We start from the raw sequence: 17,396 nt of genomic DNA on the forward strand, positions 1-17,396 counted from the left end.
ATGGGTTTAGTCACATTCTCAAAAAAATTCAGTCAGGCTCGTAAGGCACGACCTGCCTTTGATAAAGCCATGCTGACTATTCCTAAGCATATTATGCCTCTCCAAATGTTCTTAAATCCTGCCTCTCAGGTTCCTTTCCATCAACTTACCAAGCACTGAAGTAAGACTTACTGGTCTGTAATTTCTTGGGCGATCTCTACTCCCTTTCTTGAATAAGGGAATAACATTTCCAACCCTCCAATCCTCCAGAACCTCTCTCATCCCCACTGATGATGCAAAAATCATCGCCAGAGTCTCAGTAATCTCCTCCCTTGCCTCCCACCATAGCCTGGGGTACATCTCGTCTGGTCCCGGCGACTTATCCAACTTGATGCTTTCCAAAAGCTCCAGTCCATCCTCTTTCTCAATATCTATATGCTCAAGCTCTTCAGTCTGCTGTAAGTCATCCCTACAATCACCAGGATTCTTTTCCGTAGTGAATATTGAAGCAATGCATTCATTAAGTACCTCTGCTATCTCCTCCGGTTCCATACATTCCTTTCCACTGTCACACTTGATTGGTCCTATTCTCTCATGTCTTATCCTCTTGCTCTTCACATACTGGTAGAATGCCTTGGAGTTTTCCTTAATCCTGTCCGCCAAGGCCTTCTCATGGCCCCTTCTGACTCTCCTAATTTCATCCTTAAGCTCCTTCCTGCTAGCCTTATGATCTTCTAAATCTCTATCATTACCTAGTTTTTTGAAACTTTCATAAGCTCTTCTTTTCTTCTTGACTAGATTTACAACATCCTTTGCACACCACAGATCTTGTACCCTACCATCCTTTCTCTGTCTCATTGGAACGTAACGACTCAGAACCCCACACAAATATCCCCTGAATGTTTGCTACATTTCTGCCATACATTTCCCTGAGAACATCTGTTCCCAATTTATGTCTTCCACGTTCCTGCCTGCTAGTCTCATATTTCCCCTTACTCCAAACAAACACTTACTAACTTGTCTGTTCCTATCCTGTCCCTCTCCAATGCTATAGTAAAGGAGATAGAATTGTGATTACTATCTCCAAAATGCTTTCACTTTATACTTTATACTTCATTGTCACCAAACAATTGGTACTAGAATGTACAAACATCACAGCGATATTTGATTCTGTGCTTCACACTCCCTGGATTACAAATATTAAATATTAAAAATAGTTAAAATTAGTAAATATTAAAAATTTAAATTATAAATCATAAATAGAAAATAGAAAAATGGGAAGTAAGGTAGTGCAAAAAAACCGAGAGGCAGGTCCGGATATTTGGAGAGTACGCCCCAGATCCGGGTCAGGATCTGTTCAGCAGTCTTATCACAGTTGGAAAGAAGCTGTTCCCAAATCTGGCCGTACGAGTCTTCAAGCTCCTGAACCTTCTCCCGGAGGGAAGAGGGACAACAGGTCTGTTGGCTGGGTGGGTCGTGTCATTGATTATCCTGGCAGCACTGCTCCAACAGCGCGTGGTGTAAAGTGAGTCCATGGACGGAAGATTGGTTTGTGTGTTGTGCTGCGCCGTGTTCAAAATGCTCTCCCACTGAAAGTTCTGACCCTTGACCAGGTTAATTTCCCAATACCAGATCAAGTACAGCCTCTCCTCTTGTAGGCTTATCTACAAATTGTATCAAGAAACCTTCCAGAACACACCTCACAAACTCCACCCCAGTTTAACCCCTTGTTCTAGGGAGATGCCAATCAATATTTGGGAAATTAAAATCTCCCACCATGACAACTCTGTTGATTCCCTATACGATTTATATTATTTATATAAATTTACAACCCTATGCGATTTATAGGGAGGCAGCTCATTCAGTTTTATTTTGGTGGGTTGTCCTACAGTCAAGGCACTTAGAATCTGTGGTGAAGCATTCCAGACCACACCAAGAGGTGCATTTGGGGTTGAACTGGGAGAGATGCCTCTTGACCAGCAGAATGAAAATTTGAGCCTTGCATAGGGGACTTTCGTAGTAAGGTGTGGGACGTCCCATTTGGTGAATTTGGTTTTAATGGATTGCTGGGAATATACTAACAGAGATGGTAAATGTTTTAGATGGACAATTAGGGAATAGGCTCGGGAGTATGGTCTTGTGGATTTGTGGATTAGCCCAACAGTGGCCTGCAGGAGTAAAATTTGGAAATTGTCAGATGTGGAAATAGATTTGTCATTACTGGGGGGATAGACAGGGTCCTGTGGGTGGTGAGAGGGTGCCTGGTCATTTACGGCAGCAGTATTTTTCCCTTTTGCCTATTTTCACAGATGGTTCTACTGACCCAGTTGGTAATGGGTGGGTTCTGGAATAAATATCGCTGGATTAATGTTGAGATAGGGAAAAGGCTGACAGGTGGATTATCTGTCAATACAGCAAAAGGTATGGCCATTATCATTCGTTTGCAATGGGTAGAACAAGTTAAACCAAAAGGAGTTGTGATCTGCTCAGATGCTGCCTTGGAAACGCAGAGTTTGGAAAGGAAGCGTTCAAGGAGACTCGATCTATTGATGGAAGGTACTACAATTTATATGTCCTGGAGAGAGTGGGAATAGTAGTGCAGTTGTGTTGGGTCCCAGCACATCTGGGTGTATTGGGTAATGAAAGGACAGATGTTACAGCAAAACAGGACTTACTAAGTCAGAAGTAGATATTATTGTCAATATAGGAAAGTATGAAGCCATGTCTTGTATTAGTTTGACAGGGATGAGTAAAGTCAGAATTTGTAGGATAGCAGTGGGACTGGGAGGTGATATTATAATTTGGTTGCATCAGTCCAGGGGAGGTTCCTGAAGTTGTCATAGCTGGGGTGGTAGTGGGGATAATCTCCCACTACTTATAAAGTGCTCCAAATGGCATGCGTCTCTAACAGCCTCTCACAACCAAGTCCAACTCAAGGCCTTCACGTGTGACTTAGCTACTAGGCCCAGCGGAACTGTTTCCAATGCCAAAGGAAGGGGCAAAGGCGGACCACTGGCTCCTCAAAACCAGTTGCTTCAGGCAGGTGGGGCCCATCAGCATTGGACGGCCAGGAGAAGGAAATGCTGATTTTTAACCTCCACTGCCTTGCAGCTGTACCCACCTATGGGAGAAGCTTTGGGAGTAAATCCTGAGGAAGAAATCCAGAATCAGGTCCCTAAGGCAGTTTGATGGTGTTTACAACTTCACTCTGGCAACCTCCGCGACGACACTGGTGCCAAGCTGTATCATCGCTTGCCCTTCCCTTGGACTACATCAGTGACGTGGAGAGGGGGAACCCACAGCATGGGCAACAGCCGGTTCTTCAAATCTTCTCACCCAGGCTTGCACCCTGGAGAGGACACAGTCCACCAGAGGTGCAAACCCATGTTCCTCTGGGATTGACGGCTGCCTATGAGTTCGCCGAGGCGCCATTTGGGAAGGAATAAGAGGGAAGATGTGTGATTGGCGAGATTGAGGTTAGGAATTGAGTATGGGAATGAGTTGTATGACTTTTTTTAAGGTACCAGAGACAGTGGAACATGCGATCATGTTGTGCCACAGATATTTGGTATAACGTAGGAATCTGTTTCGGCAATTATTGGGTAGATCTGTGGTGCCCCAGGGGGCATCCTTATCACGTGCCCCAGCCACTGCAGCTGACGCTGGGTGATCATGGCTTCAATACTCCTGCAGTTGGTCTTTACAACTATTTCAGTGTGTGACACCCGCTCACACCAGGTAATTCCCGGGATGCGCTGGAGGCAGCTTATGTGGAAGCGCTCCAAGGACTTGATGTGACGGCTGTAAGGTTACCCAGGCTTCACAGCTATAAATCAGGGTGGTGACACAGACCACTTGGTATACGGCGACCTTTGTGGAGGGACGAAGACTCCTGTTCTGAAAGTCTCTCTGCTGAAGTCTCCCAAAGGCAGCTGATGCCTGTTTAATGCAGCTCTGAATGTCATTGTCAATGCCGCTATCCTCAGAGAGAATGCTCCCCAGATATTTGAAAGATAGCACTACTGACAACTTTCATCACCAACAGTGAAGGCAGGTAGAGTGTGTGGGACACTGGTACTCCATTGGCAAACCACTTCTGTCTTGGTGGTATTGACAGTCAGCCCCATCCGGCTGTACACTCTCACCACCACAGCAAGGACAGTCTGAAGATCCTCCGGAGTATGGGACACAAGAGCTCAGTCGTCTGCATACTGCAGCTCCAGGACCGGCTCTCTACGGAGTTTGGTGGTTGCGTGGAGCCCCCTGATGTCAAAGAGGTTGCTATCTGATGGTGTAGTGCAGTATTGCAGTAGTGTTTGTAGTTAATGCATGCTGCATGCTGTATGCCGCATAGTGCAACAGGATCCACATTCATTTGGAAAGGCAAGGACTAAACAGGGTTACCCAGCTTGGCTTTCTGAATGGATGAAGAAAATGGATGATGGAAATGCAGTAGACATTGTGTACATGCACTTTAGCGAGATATTTGGCAAGGTACTTCCTGGTAGAATATTTCAGAGAGTTGGATCACACGGGATACAGTACGGTCTGGCCAATTGGATACAGAATTGCCTGGGTTGTGGCCTGTGGCCAGTGGTGTTCTGCAGGGACGGGTGCTGGGTCCACTGTTTTTCATCATTCATATGAATGATTTGGAAGTGGGAGTATGTGACTTCTTTCATAGATTTGCGGAGGACTCTAAAATTGTTCGACATTGAGGACTGGGGGGCTTGGGTCATAAGGAAAGGCTGGATAGGCTGGGAATTTTCCCTGGTGTTTAGGAGACTGCCAGAGGAAGTGCAGATGTGGGTGCAGTCAAATACTTTTAAAGAGATTTAAACTGGTCTGTGGGTAGGAAAGTGTTAAAAGAATAATGAGAAAATGGGACTAGCTCACTGAAACAAGTTGGTCAGCATGAGTGAATCTGGCCGAAATGCCTGCCTTACCTCCTCTTTAAATGCCTCCAGTATTCACTCACCCCATCCTCATCTGACTCCAGTGTTGCTCCACCCCTTCCTCACACCAGTTCCCACTGGCTATCTCCCGTCTGTCTTTCCCTTCTTGAGTACAGAAGAGCAGATTATTATTTAAATAGTGAAAGATTGCAGCTTGCTGTTGTGCAGAGGGACTTGGGAGTACTTGTTCATGAATCGCAAAAAGTTTGCTTGCAGGTACAACAGGTTATAAAGAAGGGAAACAGAATGTTGGCCTTCATTGCCAGAGGCATTGAGTTCAAGAGCAGGGAGGTCATGTTGCAACTGTACAGGGTACTGGTGAGGCCGCACCTAGAGTACTGTGTGCAGTTCTGGTCTCCATACTTGAGGAAGGATATACTGGCTTTGGAGGCAGTGCAGAGGAGGTTCACCAGGTTGATTCCAGAGATGAAGGGGTTAACCTATGAGGAGAGATTGAGTCGCCTGGGATCATACTCTTTGGAATTCAGAAGAATGAGAGGGGATCTTATAGAAACATACAAAATTTTGAAAGGGATAGATAAGATAGAAGTAGAAAAGTTGTTTCCATTGGTAGGTGAGACTAGAACTCTGGGAGATTGCCTCAAGATTCAGGGCAGAAGATTTAGGACGGAGATGAGGAAAACTGTTTTTCCCAGAGAGTGGTGAATCTGTGGAATTCTCTACCCAGGGAAGCAGTTGAGGCTTCTTCACTAAATATATTTAAGATACAGTTAAGATTTTCACATAGTAGAGGAATTAAGGGTTATGGGGAAAAGGCAGGTAGTTTACGGACAGATCAGCCATGATCTTATTGAATGGCGGACAGGCTCGATGGGCCGAATGGCCTACTCCTGCTCCCATTTCTTATGTGAAACATCCACAGTCCATCTCCCCCCACATATGCTGCTTAAACCACCGAGTTTCTTCAGATTTTGTGTGTTTTGAGCGGGTAAACTCCGCTCTCCATCCCAGAGGAAAATCCTCGGGAACGTTTTAGTTGTCCATCCGCTGTAAAACCCCGGGAAAGGGTCCTGTCGGCCACCCGACTGCGCCTGAGGCCCAGCGGCCTCTCCACCGGTCCGGTCCGGTCCGGTCCTGGGGCCGCGCTGCCCGAGTCTCCCCCCGATCCCCGGGGACTCTCTAATTCTCTGCTTCTCCCCCCAGTCTCTGTCACCCTGGATGTGGAAACGGCGCATCCGCGGCTCGAGGTGTCTGAGGATCGGAAGAGTGTGAGACGGACCGGGACCCGGAGGGATCTCCCTGACACCGGGAAGAGGTTCACAGTCTGGCCTTGTGTGCTGGGATCGGAGGGATTCACATCGGGGAGACATTACTGGGAGGTGGAGGTGACGGGGAATCGGTGGTGGAGTCTGGGAGTCGCCGCAGAGTCTGTGAAGAGGAAGAGAGGGGTCACACGGAGTCCGGAGACCGGATTCTGGATCATCGGGCGGGTTAATGACGAGATGAAGGTTCTCACCTCCCCTGAGTCCCGTCTCCCTGCCGGTCCCATCCCCGGGAGGGTGGGTGTTTATCTCAGTTACCAGTCCGGGACAGTTTCATTTTACAACGCGGAGACCAAGTCCCATCTCCACACCTTCACTGGGAATAAATTCACGGAGAAACTTTATCCTTTGTTCGCGATTGGATATAAAAACGAGTGGCTGAGAATCTGCTCCGGTTCCGCTCCGGGTCTGTAAACGGGTCGGGTCCGGGACCGGCGTCAGGATAAGTCAGTGTAAATATAAATGTGCGGAGAGTGAAATAAACACGATTTGAGAATTATCGATCCATTAATTTTAACTCGTTCACCGCGTTAGCCGGGTGAGCAGCCAGAAGCCGTGGTCCATGTCGGTACCAATGACCTGGGTCGGGCGAGTGACAGCTTCTGCTCAGCGAGTTCTGTACTAAGTTAAAGGGCTGGACCTTCAGGGTTGTGATCTCAGAATTGCTCCCTGTGCCATGTGCTAGTGAGAACTAGGAAGATTATACAGTTTAACACGTGGCTGAGGATTTGGTGTAGGGAGGACGGCATAAAAATTTTGGATCGTTGGTCTCTCTTCCAGGGGAGGTGGGACCTGTACCACAGAGACTGTCTGCACCTGTACTGGAAGGGGATTCATATGCTTGTGGGAAAGTTTGTTAATGCTGCATGGTGAGGTTTAAACTGGAGTTTCAGGGGGATGGGAACCAGAGTACCAGAACAGCGAGTGGAGAAGTTGTTGAGATAGAGGTTGGTAAGACCTCACACCAAGTCAGGAATCAAAAGGTTGAGCATGGTGTAACTAGTAACTAAACTATGTAGATATCAATAAAAGAAGTACCGTAGGAAAGGGGGATGAGCTCAGGACATGGATCAACACCTGGAATGATATTGTGGTGCTCTGGAAGGGGCGTGGTCATCTGCTGCTGTGAAATAAGAACGGTCTGACCACACTAATGGGATAATATTACAGACCACCCAACAGACCTAGAGTTTTAGAGAACAAATTTGTAAAGAGATCACAGACTGTAGCAATAGACAATAGGTGCAGGAGTAGGCCATTCAGCCCTTCGAGCCAGCACCGCCATTCACTGTGATCATGGCTGATCATCCACAATCAGTATCCAGTTCCTGCCTTATCCCCATAACCTTTGATTCCGCTATCTTGAAGAGCTCTATCCATCTCTTTCTTGAAAGCATCCAGAGACTTGGCCTCCACTGCCTTCTGGGGCAGAGCATTCCATATATCCACCACTCTCTGGGTGAAAAAGGTTTTCCTCAACTCCGTTCTAAATGGCCTATCCCTTATTCTTAAACTGTGGCCTCTGGTTCTGGACTCACCCATCAGCGGGAACATGCTTCCTGCCTCCAGCGTGTCCAATCCCTTAATAATCTTATATGTTTCAATACGATCCCCTCTCAGCCTTCTAAATTCCAGAGTATACAAGCCCAGTCGCTCCAATCTTTCAACATATGACAGTCCCGCCCTCCCGGGAATTAACCTTGTGAACCTACGCTGCACTCCCTCCATAGCAGGAATGTCCTTCCTCAAATTTGGACAATCTTAAGATTGACATAGCAGGTGATTTTAAGTTTCTACATTTTGAATGGGAATCGCACATATTGACTGGTTACCAGAGGATTGGAGGAGAGCCAATGTTGTTCCACTCTTTAAAAGAGGCTCTAAACAAAAACCAGGAAATTATTGACGTCAGTTGTGTGAACGTTATTGGAAGGTATTCTAAGGGACTGGATATGTAAATGTGCACAGACATGGACTGATTAAGGATAGTCAGCATAACTTTGTACGTGGTTGATCATGTCTAACCAATCTTGTAGAGTTTTTCAATGAAGTTACCAGGAAAGAGGATGAAGGCAAGACAGTGGATGTTGGCGACATGGACTTTAGCAAGGCATCTGACAAGGTCCTGCCTGAGAGGTTGGTCAAGAAGGTTCAGTCGCTCAGCGTTCAAGGTGAGTTTGTAAATTGCATTAGACATTGGCTTTGTGGGAGAAGCCAGGGAGTGGTAGTAGAGTGTTGCCTCTCTGACTGGAGACCTGTGACCTGTGGTGTGCTGCAGGGATTGGTGCTGGGTCCCTTGATATTCGTCATCTATATCAATGATCTGGATGATAATATGGTCACCGGGTAAACATATTTGTGGATGTTGCCATGTCTGTTAGCAGGTGGTCCATGCGAGCCCGATTTGAGCATTTGAGAGAAATTTGGATTGGTACATGGATGGTAGGTGTATGGTAGGCTCTGGTCCTTCTGCAGGTCAATTGGAGTCAGCAGTTTAAATGCATTTTTGCATGGGCTAGATGGGCTGAAGGGCCTCTTTCTGTGTTGTACTTCTCTGTGACTCTGTCTATGGAGGGAAGTAGTTGACGTTTTCTCTTGAGGCCCATCATCTGGACTAAAAGGAAGAGCGGAGACAGTCAGCATAGAAAGGTGGGAGGAAGGGTGGAGTAAGAGTTGGCGGCTGATCCAGAGAGGGATGGGTGGAGTGTGGAAATGTGTCAGAAACTGAGAGGTGAGAGGTGGGAGAGACAAAGATGATGAAATCTGGTAGGAGAGGGAAGTGGAGTGTGGAATAAAGGGAGGGAGGTGATCAGGAGTGTGTGAGTGGTGGGCAGATGGAGAGGGTGGGGGAGGAGGGTAAAGAGGTAAGGCAATGGGAACTGGCAGACCAGGAGGAGAGAGAAAACAAAAAACGGAAAGAAACAGAGGTGCAACGGCTACTGGAAGTCTGACAATTCCATGTTCGTGTCACTGGAGGTCCATGAGCCAGTACTAATCAGAGGATCAGATGTGGAGAGGGTCAGTAACTTTAAATTCTGGGCTGTCACTATCTCAGAGGACCTGTTCTAGACCCATCATATAAATATTATTACAAAGAAAGCACGATAGCACCTTTACTTCTTCAGGAATCTGCGGAGGTTTGACATCTCATTGAAAACCTTGGCAAACTTCTACAGATGTGAGGTGGAATGTGTGCTGACTGGCTGCATTACGGCCTGGTATGAGAACACCAAGTATCTGAGTGGAAAATCCTGCAAAAGGTAGTGGATTTGGCCCAGTACATCACGGGTAAAAGCCTCTCAACCACTGAGCACATCTACATGAAACGTTGCCGTAGAAAAGCAGCATCCATCATCAAAGATCCTCACCACCCAGGCCATGCTCTTTTCTTGCTGCTGCCATCAGGTAGAAGGTATACACGCCTCAGGACTCACACCACCAGGTTCAAGAACAGTTACTACCCCTCAACTATCAGGCTCTTGAACAAAAGGGGATAGCTACACTCATTTAAGGGCTCTGTCATATCGTTAGTTCATGCTCGTTATTTATTGCTATTTGTTTATATTTGCACAGTTTGTTTACTGTTTATAGTTCTGGATGTTTACAGGTACTGTTTTATATGTTTGCTAAGAATACCCACAGAAAAGGAATCGCAGGGTATATGTGGTGACATGTATGTACTCTGATAATAAATTTTACTTTGAATTTTGAACATTGAACCAGTTTGCAGGCTGCCCTGGTGGAGCATGAGGAGCTGTTCGTCTAACTTACGGGACAAATCGAGCCGGGATCCCAATCGGTTTCCACATGGAATCAGTTATTCTATCTGGAATCATTTTATCCCCAGGAAATGCAGGGAAAATAACAACTGGTCAGTCAGGATCCACAGAGAGAGAAATGGAGTTTCTATTCCATGTCGATGACATCTTCAGGAATTCATTCAAACGCTGCCTGACCCTCTGTGGCTTTCATGTATTTCCTGTTTATTTTTAGTTTATTGACCCCCTGATTGAAACAAACAAACAAGTAAAAAATGATCTTTCATTACAGGAGAGGTACTGGCATTCATAGAGGAATGGGAGTCAGGGGGCAGTAAGTGGGAATGAAGGCGGCTTTTTCTGTTTGGTTGCCAGTGACTAGCGGTGTTCCCCAGGGACCGCTACTTTTCACATTGTTTGTCAATCATCTACATAAAAAAACATAGAAACATAGAAAACCTATAGCACAACACAGGTCTTTCGGCCCACAAAGTTCTGCGGAACATGTCCCTACCTTGGAAATTACTAGGGTTACCCATAGCTCTCTATTTTTCCAAGCTCCATGTACCTATCCAGGAGTCTTTTAAAAGACCCTATCGTATCCACCTCCACCATGTAGCCGGCAGCCCATTCCACTCACTCACCTCTCTCTGAGTAAAAAACTTACCCCTGACATCTCCTCTGTACCTACTCCCCAGCACCTTAAACCTGTGTCTTCTTGTGGCAACCATTTCAGCCCTGGATAAAAGCCTCTGACTATCCACACAATCAATGCCTCTCATCATCTTATACACCTCTATCAGGTCACCTCTCATCCTGCGTCACCCCAAGGAGAAAAGGCCGAGTTCACTCAACCTGCTTTCATAAGTCATGCTTCCCAATCCAGGCAACATCCTTGTAAATCTCCTCTGCACCCTTTCTATGGTTTCTACATTCTTCCTGTAGTGAGGTGACCAAAACTGAGCACAGTACTCCAAGTGGGGTCTGACCAGGTTCCTATATAGCTGCAACATTACCTCTAGGCTCCTAAATTCAATCCCACAATTGATGAAGGCCAATACACCATACGCCTTCTTAACCACAGAGTCAACCTGCGCAGCTGCTTTGAGCGTCCTCTGGACTCGGAACCCAAGATCCCTCTGATCCTCCACACTGCCAAGAGTCTTACCATTAATACTATATTTAGATAATAGAGTTGATGGCTTTTTGGCAAACTTTGCAGATGACAGGAAGATACATGGAGCGGTAGGTAGTGCTGAGGAAGCAATGCAATTGCAGCAGGACTTAGACAAATTGGAAGAATGGGCAAAATAGTGGCAGATGCAATACAGTGTTGGGAAATGCACGATGATGCATTTTCATAAAAGGAAAACTAGTGTGGACTACAATCTAAGTGAAGAGATGGTTCAAATATCAGTTGTGCAGAGAGACTTAAGAGTCACGTGCAAGACTCCCAGAAGGTTAATTCTGCGGCTGAGTATATGGTAAAGAAGGCAAATGCAATGTCGGCATTTATTTCAAAGGAAATAGAATATAAAAGTAAAGAGGTAATGCTGAGCCTTTAAAGGACACTAATCAAGCCACACTTAGAGTATTGTCAGCAATTTTGGGCCCCATAACTCAGAAAGGACGGATTGTCATTGGAGAGAGTCCAGAGGAGGTTCACAAGGATGATTCTGTGAATGAAGGGGTTAACATATGAGGAGCGTTTAGCAGCTTTGAGTCTGTTCTCACTGGAATTTAGAAGAGTACAGGAGGATCTCATTGAAACCTACTGAATGTTGAAAGGTCTAGACAGGGTGAATGTAGAGAGGATGTTCCAGAATCCAGAACTAGAGGGACAAGCTTTGAGAACAAAGATGAGGAGGATTTCTTTTTTAGGCAGAGAGCAGTAAATCTAGAATCTTCTGTGGCAGGCTATGTGGAGGCCAAATCTGTGGGTAAATTTAAGGCGGAGGTTGATAGTTTCCTGATCTGTCAAGGTATCAAAGGATATGGCAAGAAGGCAGGTGTTGAGTGGGTCCAGAATCAGCCATGACAGAATGGCAGAGCAGTCTCGATGGGCTGAATGGCCTATTTCTACTCCTCTGTCTTATGGTCTATCTGACGCAAGAGATTCTGCAGATGCTGAAAATCCCGAGCAACTCAAGCAAAGTGCTGGAGGAACTCAGCGGATCAGGCAGCATTAATGGAGGGGAATAAACAGTTGATGTTTCGTGCCAAGAAGCTTTATCGGGACAAGAAAGAAAGTAGCAGACCCCCGAATTAGATGGGGGAGGGTAAGTAGTACAAAAGGCTTGTGATCGGTGAGGCCAGGTGAGTGGGTGCAGGAGGGAGCACGAAGGAAGAAGCTGGGAGGTGACGGGTGGTAAAGGTAAAGAGCTGCAGAGAATCTGATGTTGAGAATAGTGGAGCCCAGAATAAAAGGAAGGATGGGGGTTCCAGAGGGAGGTGATAGACCGGTGAGGAGAACAGAAGGGGTGGCAGTGAAACTAGAATGGGGAGTGCAAAAAGAGAGGGGGAAGGGGGATAAATTACTGGCAATTGGAATAATGGATTTTCATTTGGTCAGGTTGTAACTACCCAGACGGCGTGTTACGTGTTTCTCCTCCGACCTGAGTGTGTCCTCATCGTAGCAGTAGAGGAAGCCGTGGACTGACATATCGGAATGGGAATGGGAAGTGGATATTAAATGGATGGCAACTGGAATCCCAGCTTTTGTGGTGGATGGATAAAAGGTGCCCGATGATCTGGTCTCCCATTCTATGCCCGATCTCACCGATGGATAAGGGAGTCGCAAAGAGAGGGATCCCAGTGGAAAGCTGAGGGAAAGATTCCTACAGAAAGTTGGAAAATTAGTCAGCTCCATCATGAGTACTAGCCTCCGTAAGTATCCAAGACATCTTCAAGCAGCGGTGCCGCAGAAATGTGGCATCCATTATTAACAATGACCATCAGCCAGGACACACCCTCTTCTCAGTTTTACAAGCCTGAATACCCACACTCAGCGATTCAGGAACAGCATTTTCCCCTCTGCCATACTTCCTGTGATTCATTGATTTATTTTTTTCTATATTTATCATGTATTGCATTGTACTGCTGCCGCTAATTTCACGACCTGTTCCTGTGAAGTTAAACCTGATTCTGTTCCAGGTGAGTTGCAGTATTCGGCGTTTCGGCTCTTCCTGCAGTACCGGTTACCAGCAGCAGGTGGGGATCTTCGCCGTGAACTTGACCTTCGGGCTGCTCGCTATCCCCATCGTCTGGTTGAAAGCGGTACTGCCATGAACTGAACTTCCAAACATTTTTCAGTTGAATTGGCCGAGTCCTGAATTAAGAGCGTTAACAACGGATGACCGAGGTGGAGGGTCACCCTTTCCTCTCTCACCCCTCCTCCATGTGATCCTCAAACTCACTGCTTTCCACTCACTCACTCTCGAGTCCTGTGAACCTCACTGGGAGCCGAAATGCCCCCCACCCCCACTAAGGAGTGAGGCGTCAAAGGTCTTCACACACTGTTCAACATTGTGGATTTCTCTCTGCCCATCCTTCACTTAGTGTTAGACCGTTAGACCATAAGATATAGGAGCAGAGCAGGCCATTCAGCCCATCGACTCTGCTCCACCATTCAATTATGGGCTGATCCAATTCTTCCAGTCATCCCCACTCCCCTGCCTTTACCCCATACCCTTTGATGCTTTGGCTAATCAAGAACCTATCCATCTCTGCCTTAAACACACCCAATGACTTGGCCTCCACGGCTACTCGTGGCAACAAATTCCACAGATTTACCACCCTCTGACTAAATTAATTTCTCCATATCTCAGTTCTAAAAGGACGTTGTTCAATCCTGAAGTCATGCCCTCTTGTCCTAGAATCGCCTACCATGGGAAATAACTTTGCCATATTTAATCTGTTCAGGCCTTTTAGCATTCAGAATACTTCTATGAGATCCCCCCTCATTCTCCCAAAATCCAGGGAATCCAGCCCAAGAGCTACCAGACGTTCCTCATAGGGTAACCCTTTCGTTCCTGGAATCATTCTCGTGAATCTTCTCTGAACCCTCTCCAATGTCAGTATATCCTTTCTAAAACAAAGAGCCTAAAACTGCACACAATACGACAAGTGTGGTCTCACAAGTGTCTCACAGTGCATCAACATCACATCCCTGCTGTTATAATCTATACCACTAGAAATGAATGCCAACATTGCATTCACCTTTTTCACAACCAACTTAACCTGGAGGCTAACCTTTTGGGTACCTTGCACAAGAACTCCCAAGTCCCTTTGCATCTTTGCATTTTGAATTCTCTCCCCATCTAAATAATAGTCTTCCCATTTATTTCTTCCACCAATGTGCATGACCATACACTTTCCAACATTGTATTTCATTTGCCACTTCTTTGCCCATTACCCTAAATTATCTAAGTCTCTCTGCAGGCTCTCTGTTTCCTCAACACTACTCACTCCTCCACCTATCATTGTATCATCTGCAAATTTAGCCACAAATCCATTAATACCGTAGTTGAAATAATTGACATACATCGTAAAAAGCAGCAGTCCCAACACCGACCCCTGTGGAACTCCACTGGTAACCAGCAGCCAGCCAGAATAGGATCTCTTTATTCGGACTCTGTTTTCTCACGACCAGCCAGTGCTCCAACCACACTAGTAACTTCCCTGTAATTCCATGGGCTCAAGCAGCCTCATGTGTGGCACCTTGTCAAAGGCCTTCTGAAAATCCAAGTACACCTTGTCTACTGCATCTCCTTTGTCTAATCTGCTTGTAATTTCCTCCAAGAATCGCAGTCAGTTTGTCAGGCAGGATCTTCCTTTCAGGAAACCACGCTGGCGTTGGCCTTTCTTGTTGTGTGCCTCCAGGTACTCCATTATCGCATCCCTAACAATCGATTCCAACAACTTCCCAACCACTGATGTCAGGCTAAAAGGTCTATAGTTTCCTTTCTGCTGCCTCTCACCCTTCTTAAATAGTTGAGTAACATTTGCAAATTTCCAGTCATCCGGTACAATGCCAGAATCTATCGATTCTTGAAAGATCATCAATAGTGCCTCCATAATCTCTCCTGCTACTTCCTTCAGAACCCCAGGGTACATTCCATCAGGTCCAGAAGATTTATCCACCCTCAGACCATTAAGTTTCCTGAGCACCTTCTCAGTCGTAATTTTCACTGCACAAACTTCACTTCCCTGACACTCTTGAATGTCCGGTATAGTACAGATGTCTTCCACTGTGAAGACTGATGCAAAATACACATTCAGTTCTTCCGCCATCTCTGCATCTCTCATTACAATATCTCCAGCGTCATTTTGTATTGGTCCTATATCTACCCACGACTCTCTTTTACTCTTTATATACTTAAAAAAGCTTTTAGTATCTTCTTTGGTATTAGTCGCCAGCTTCCTCTCATGTTACACCCTTCCTAATGACCTTCCTAGTTTCCTTCTGCAAGTTTTTAAAAGGTCCCCAATCCTCTGTCTTCACACTAGCTCTGGCTTCCTCGTATGCCCTCTCTTTTGCTTTTACTTTGGTTCTGACTTCACTTGTCAGCCACGGTAGTGTCCTTCTTCCCTTTGAACATTTCTTATTATTTGGAATATATCTGTCTTTCACCTCCCTCACTTTTTGTAGAAATTCCAGCCATTGCTCGTCTTCTGTCCTTCCTGCTAGTGTCCCTTCGCAGTCAAGCTTGGCCAGTTCCCCTCTCGTGCCCCTATAATTTCCTTTACTCCACCGAAATACCGACACATTAGAATTTAGTTTCTCCTTCTCAAATTTCACACTGAACTCGATCATATTGTGATCACTGTTCCCTAAGGGTTCCTTAACCTAAAGCTCTCTTCTCACCTCCGGATAATTGCACAACACCGAACCCAGCACAGCCGATCCCCTCGTGGGCTCAACAACAAACTGTTCTAAAAAGCCATCCCTTAGCCATTCTACAAATTCTCTCTCCTGAGGTCCAGTACTGGCCTGGTTTTCCCAATCCACTTTCATGTCAAAATCTCCAACCATTATCATGGCATTGCCCTTCTGACACGCCTTTTCCATCTCCTGCTGTAATTTGTAATCCACATCCTGGCTGCCGTTTGGAGGCCTGTATGCAGCTGCCATTAGGGCCCTTTCACCCTTGTCATTTCTTAACTCAACCCATAGAGACTACACCTTCCAATCCTATGTCATCTCTGTCCAATGATTTAATATTATTTCTTACACACGGAGCCACATCACCCCCTCTGCCTACTAACCTATCTTTCCGATACACCATATATCCTTGGACGTTCAGCTCCCAATGGCAGCCATCCTTTAGCCAACTTTCAGAGATGGCCACAACGTCGTATTTGCCAATCTGTAGCTGAATTTCAAAATCATCCATTTATTCCTTGTGCTGCGTTCATTCAAATACACTTTCAGTACAGTATGTGTTGCTTTCTGTTTTAACTGCACCACACCTCTATTGGCCTGTAACTCATGCCACTGGCTGTGACTAAAATTGGACTCCTTTGGGTTCACGTGTAACCCATCCTTTTTGTACAGGTCATACCTCCCCCAGAAGAGGCCTCAATGATCCAGGAATCTGAAGCCCTGCCCCCTGCATCAGTCTCTCAGCCACACATTAATATGCCTGATCATGCTATTCTTGCACTCGCCAGCACGTGGCACAGGCAGCAATCCTGAGATGACTATCTGAGAGGTCCTGTTTTTCAGCTTCCTACCTAACTACCTGAATTCTCTCTTCAGGACTTCGTCCCTTTTTCTACCCATGTCATTGGTACCAACGTGTACAAAGAGGTCTGGCCGTTCACCCTCTCCCTTCAGAATACTCTGCACCCGATCCGAGGCATCCCGTACCCTGGCACCTGGGAGGCAACACACCATGCGGGTATCTCTATCAGGCTGACAGAACCTCCTGTCTGTTCCCCTCACTATGGAATCCCCCAGGAATACCGCATTCCTCATCTTCCTCTTTCCCTTCTCGTTCCAGTGCATCGTTTGGTCCATCCGTCACTCACCCTCACTCAAATGATCATTGGGGACACGTGTCACCTGAGCGAGGATTGTGTGACACACTTGGGTGGGAAGGAGAGCCCAATGCAGGGGTCACAGGAAGCTACCACGTAGTGAACAGAGTGCAGCAAAAGGAGCAGTGGGCAATGAGTTCTGAGAAAGGGTGCACAGAGGGTAAGAGACAGGTGAAATCCTGGAGGAGATGACGAGATTGATTTGTATTTAATTTATTTATTAACGCAGAATAGGCCCTTCCGGTTCTTCGCACCACGGTACCCAGCTATCCTCTTGTCAAATCATGGAACAATTTACAGTGACCTATCAACTTGCCAACTAGTATGTTTTCAGAAACATAGAAAACCTACAGCACAATACAGGCCCTTCGGCCCACAAA

At 46.2% G+C, this 17,396-nt stretch overlaps 1 protein-coding gene across 1 annotated transcript in view; it reads left to right on the forward strand.

The window, feature by feature from the left end:
• LOC134346613 (E3 ubiquitin-protein ligase TRIM39-like) overlaps positions 1 to 17,396 on the forward strand; it is a 53,571-nt gene that overhangs the window by 14,275 nt on the left and 21,900 nt on the right. The window contains exons 6-7 of the mRNA XM_063048054.1: positions 6,099 to 6,669; positions 12,548 to 12,861. Coding sequence (XP_062904124.1) covers positions 6,099 to 6,631 — 533 coding nt within the window. The 3' untranslated portion in view covers positions 6,632 to 6,669; positions 12,548 to 12,861. The remainder of the gene's footprint in view (positions 1 to 6,098; positions 6,670 to 12,547; positions 12,862 to 17,396) is intronic.

The sequence above is a fragment of the Mobula hypostoma genome, chromosome 5 (genome assembly GCF_963921235.1).
Source record: "Mobula hypostoma chromosome 5, sMobHyp1.1, whole genome shotgun sequence".
Classification (NCBI taxonomy): Eukaryota; Metazoa; Chordata; class Chondrichthyes; order Myliobatiformes; family Myliobatidae; genus Mobula; species Mobula hypostoma.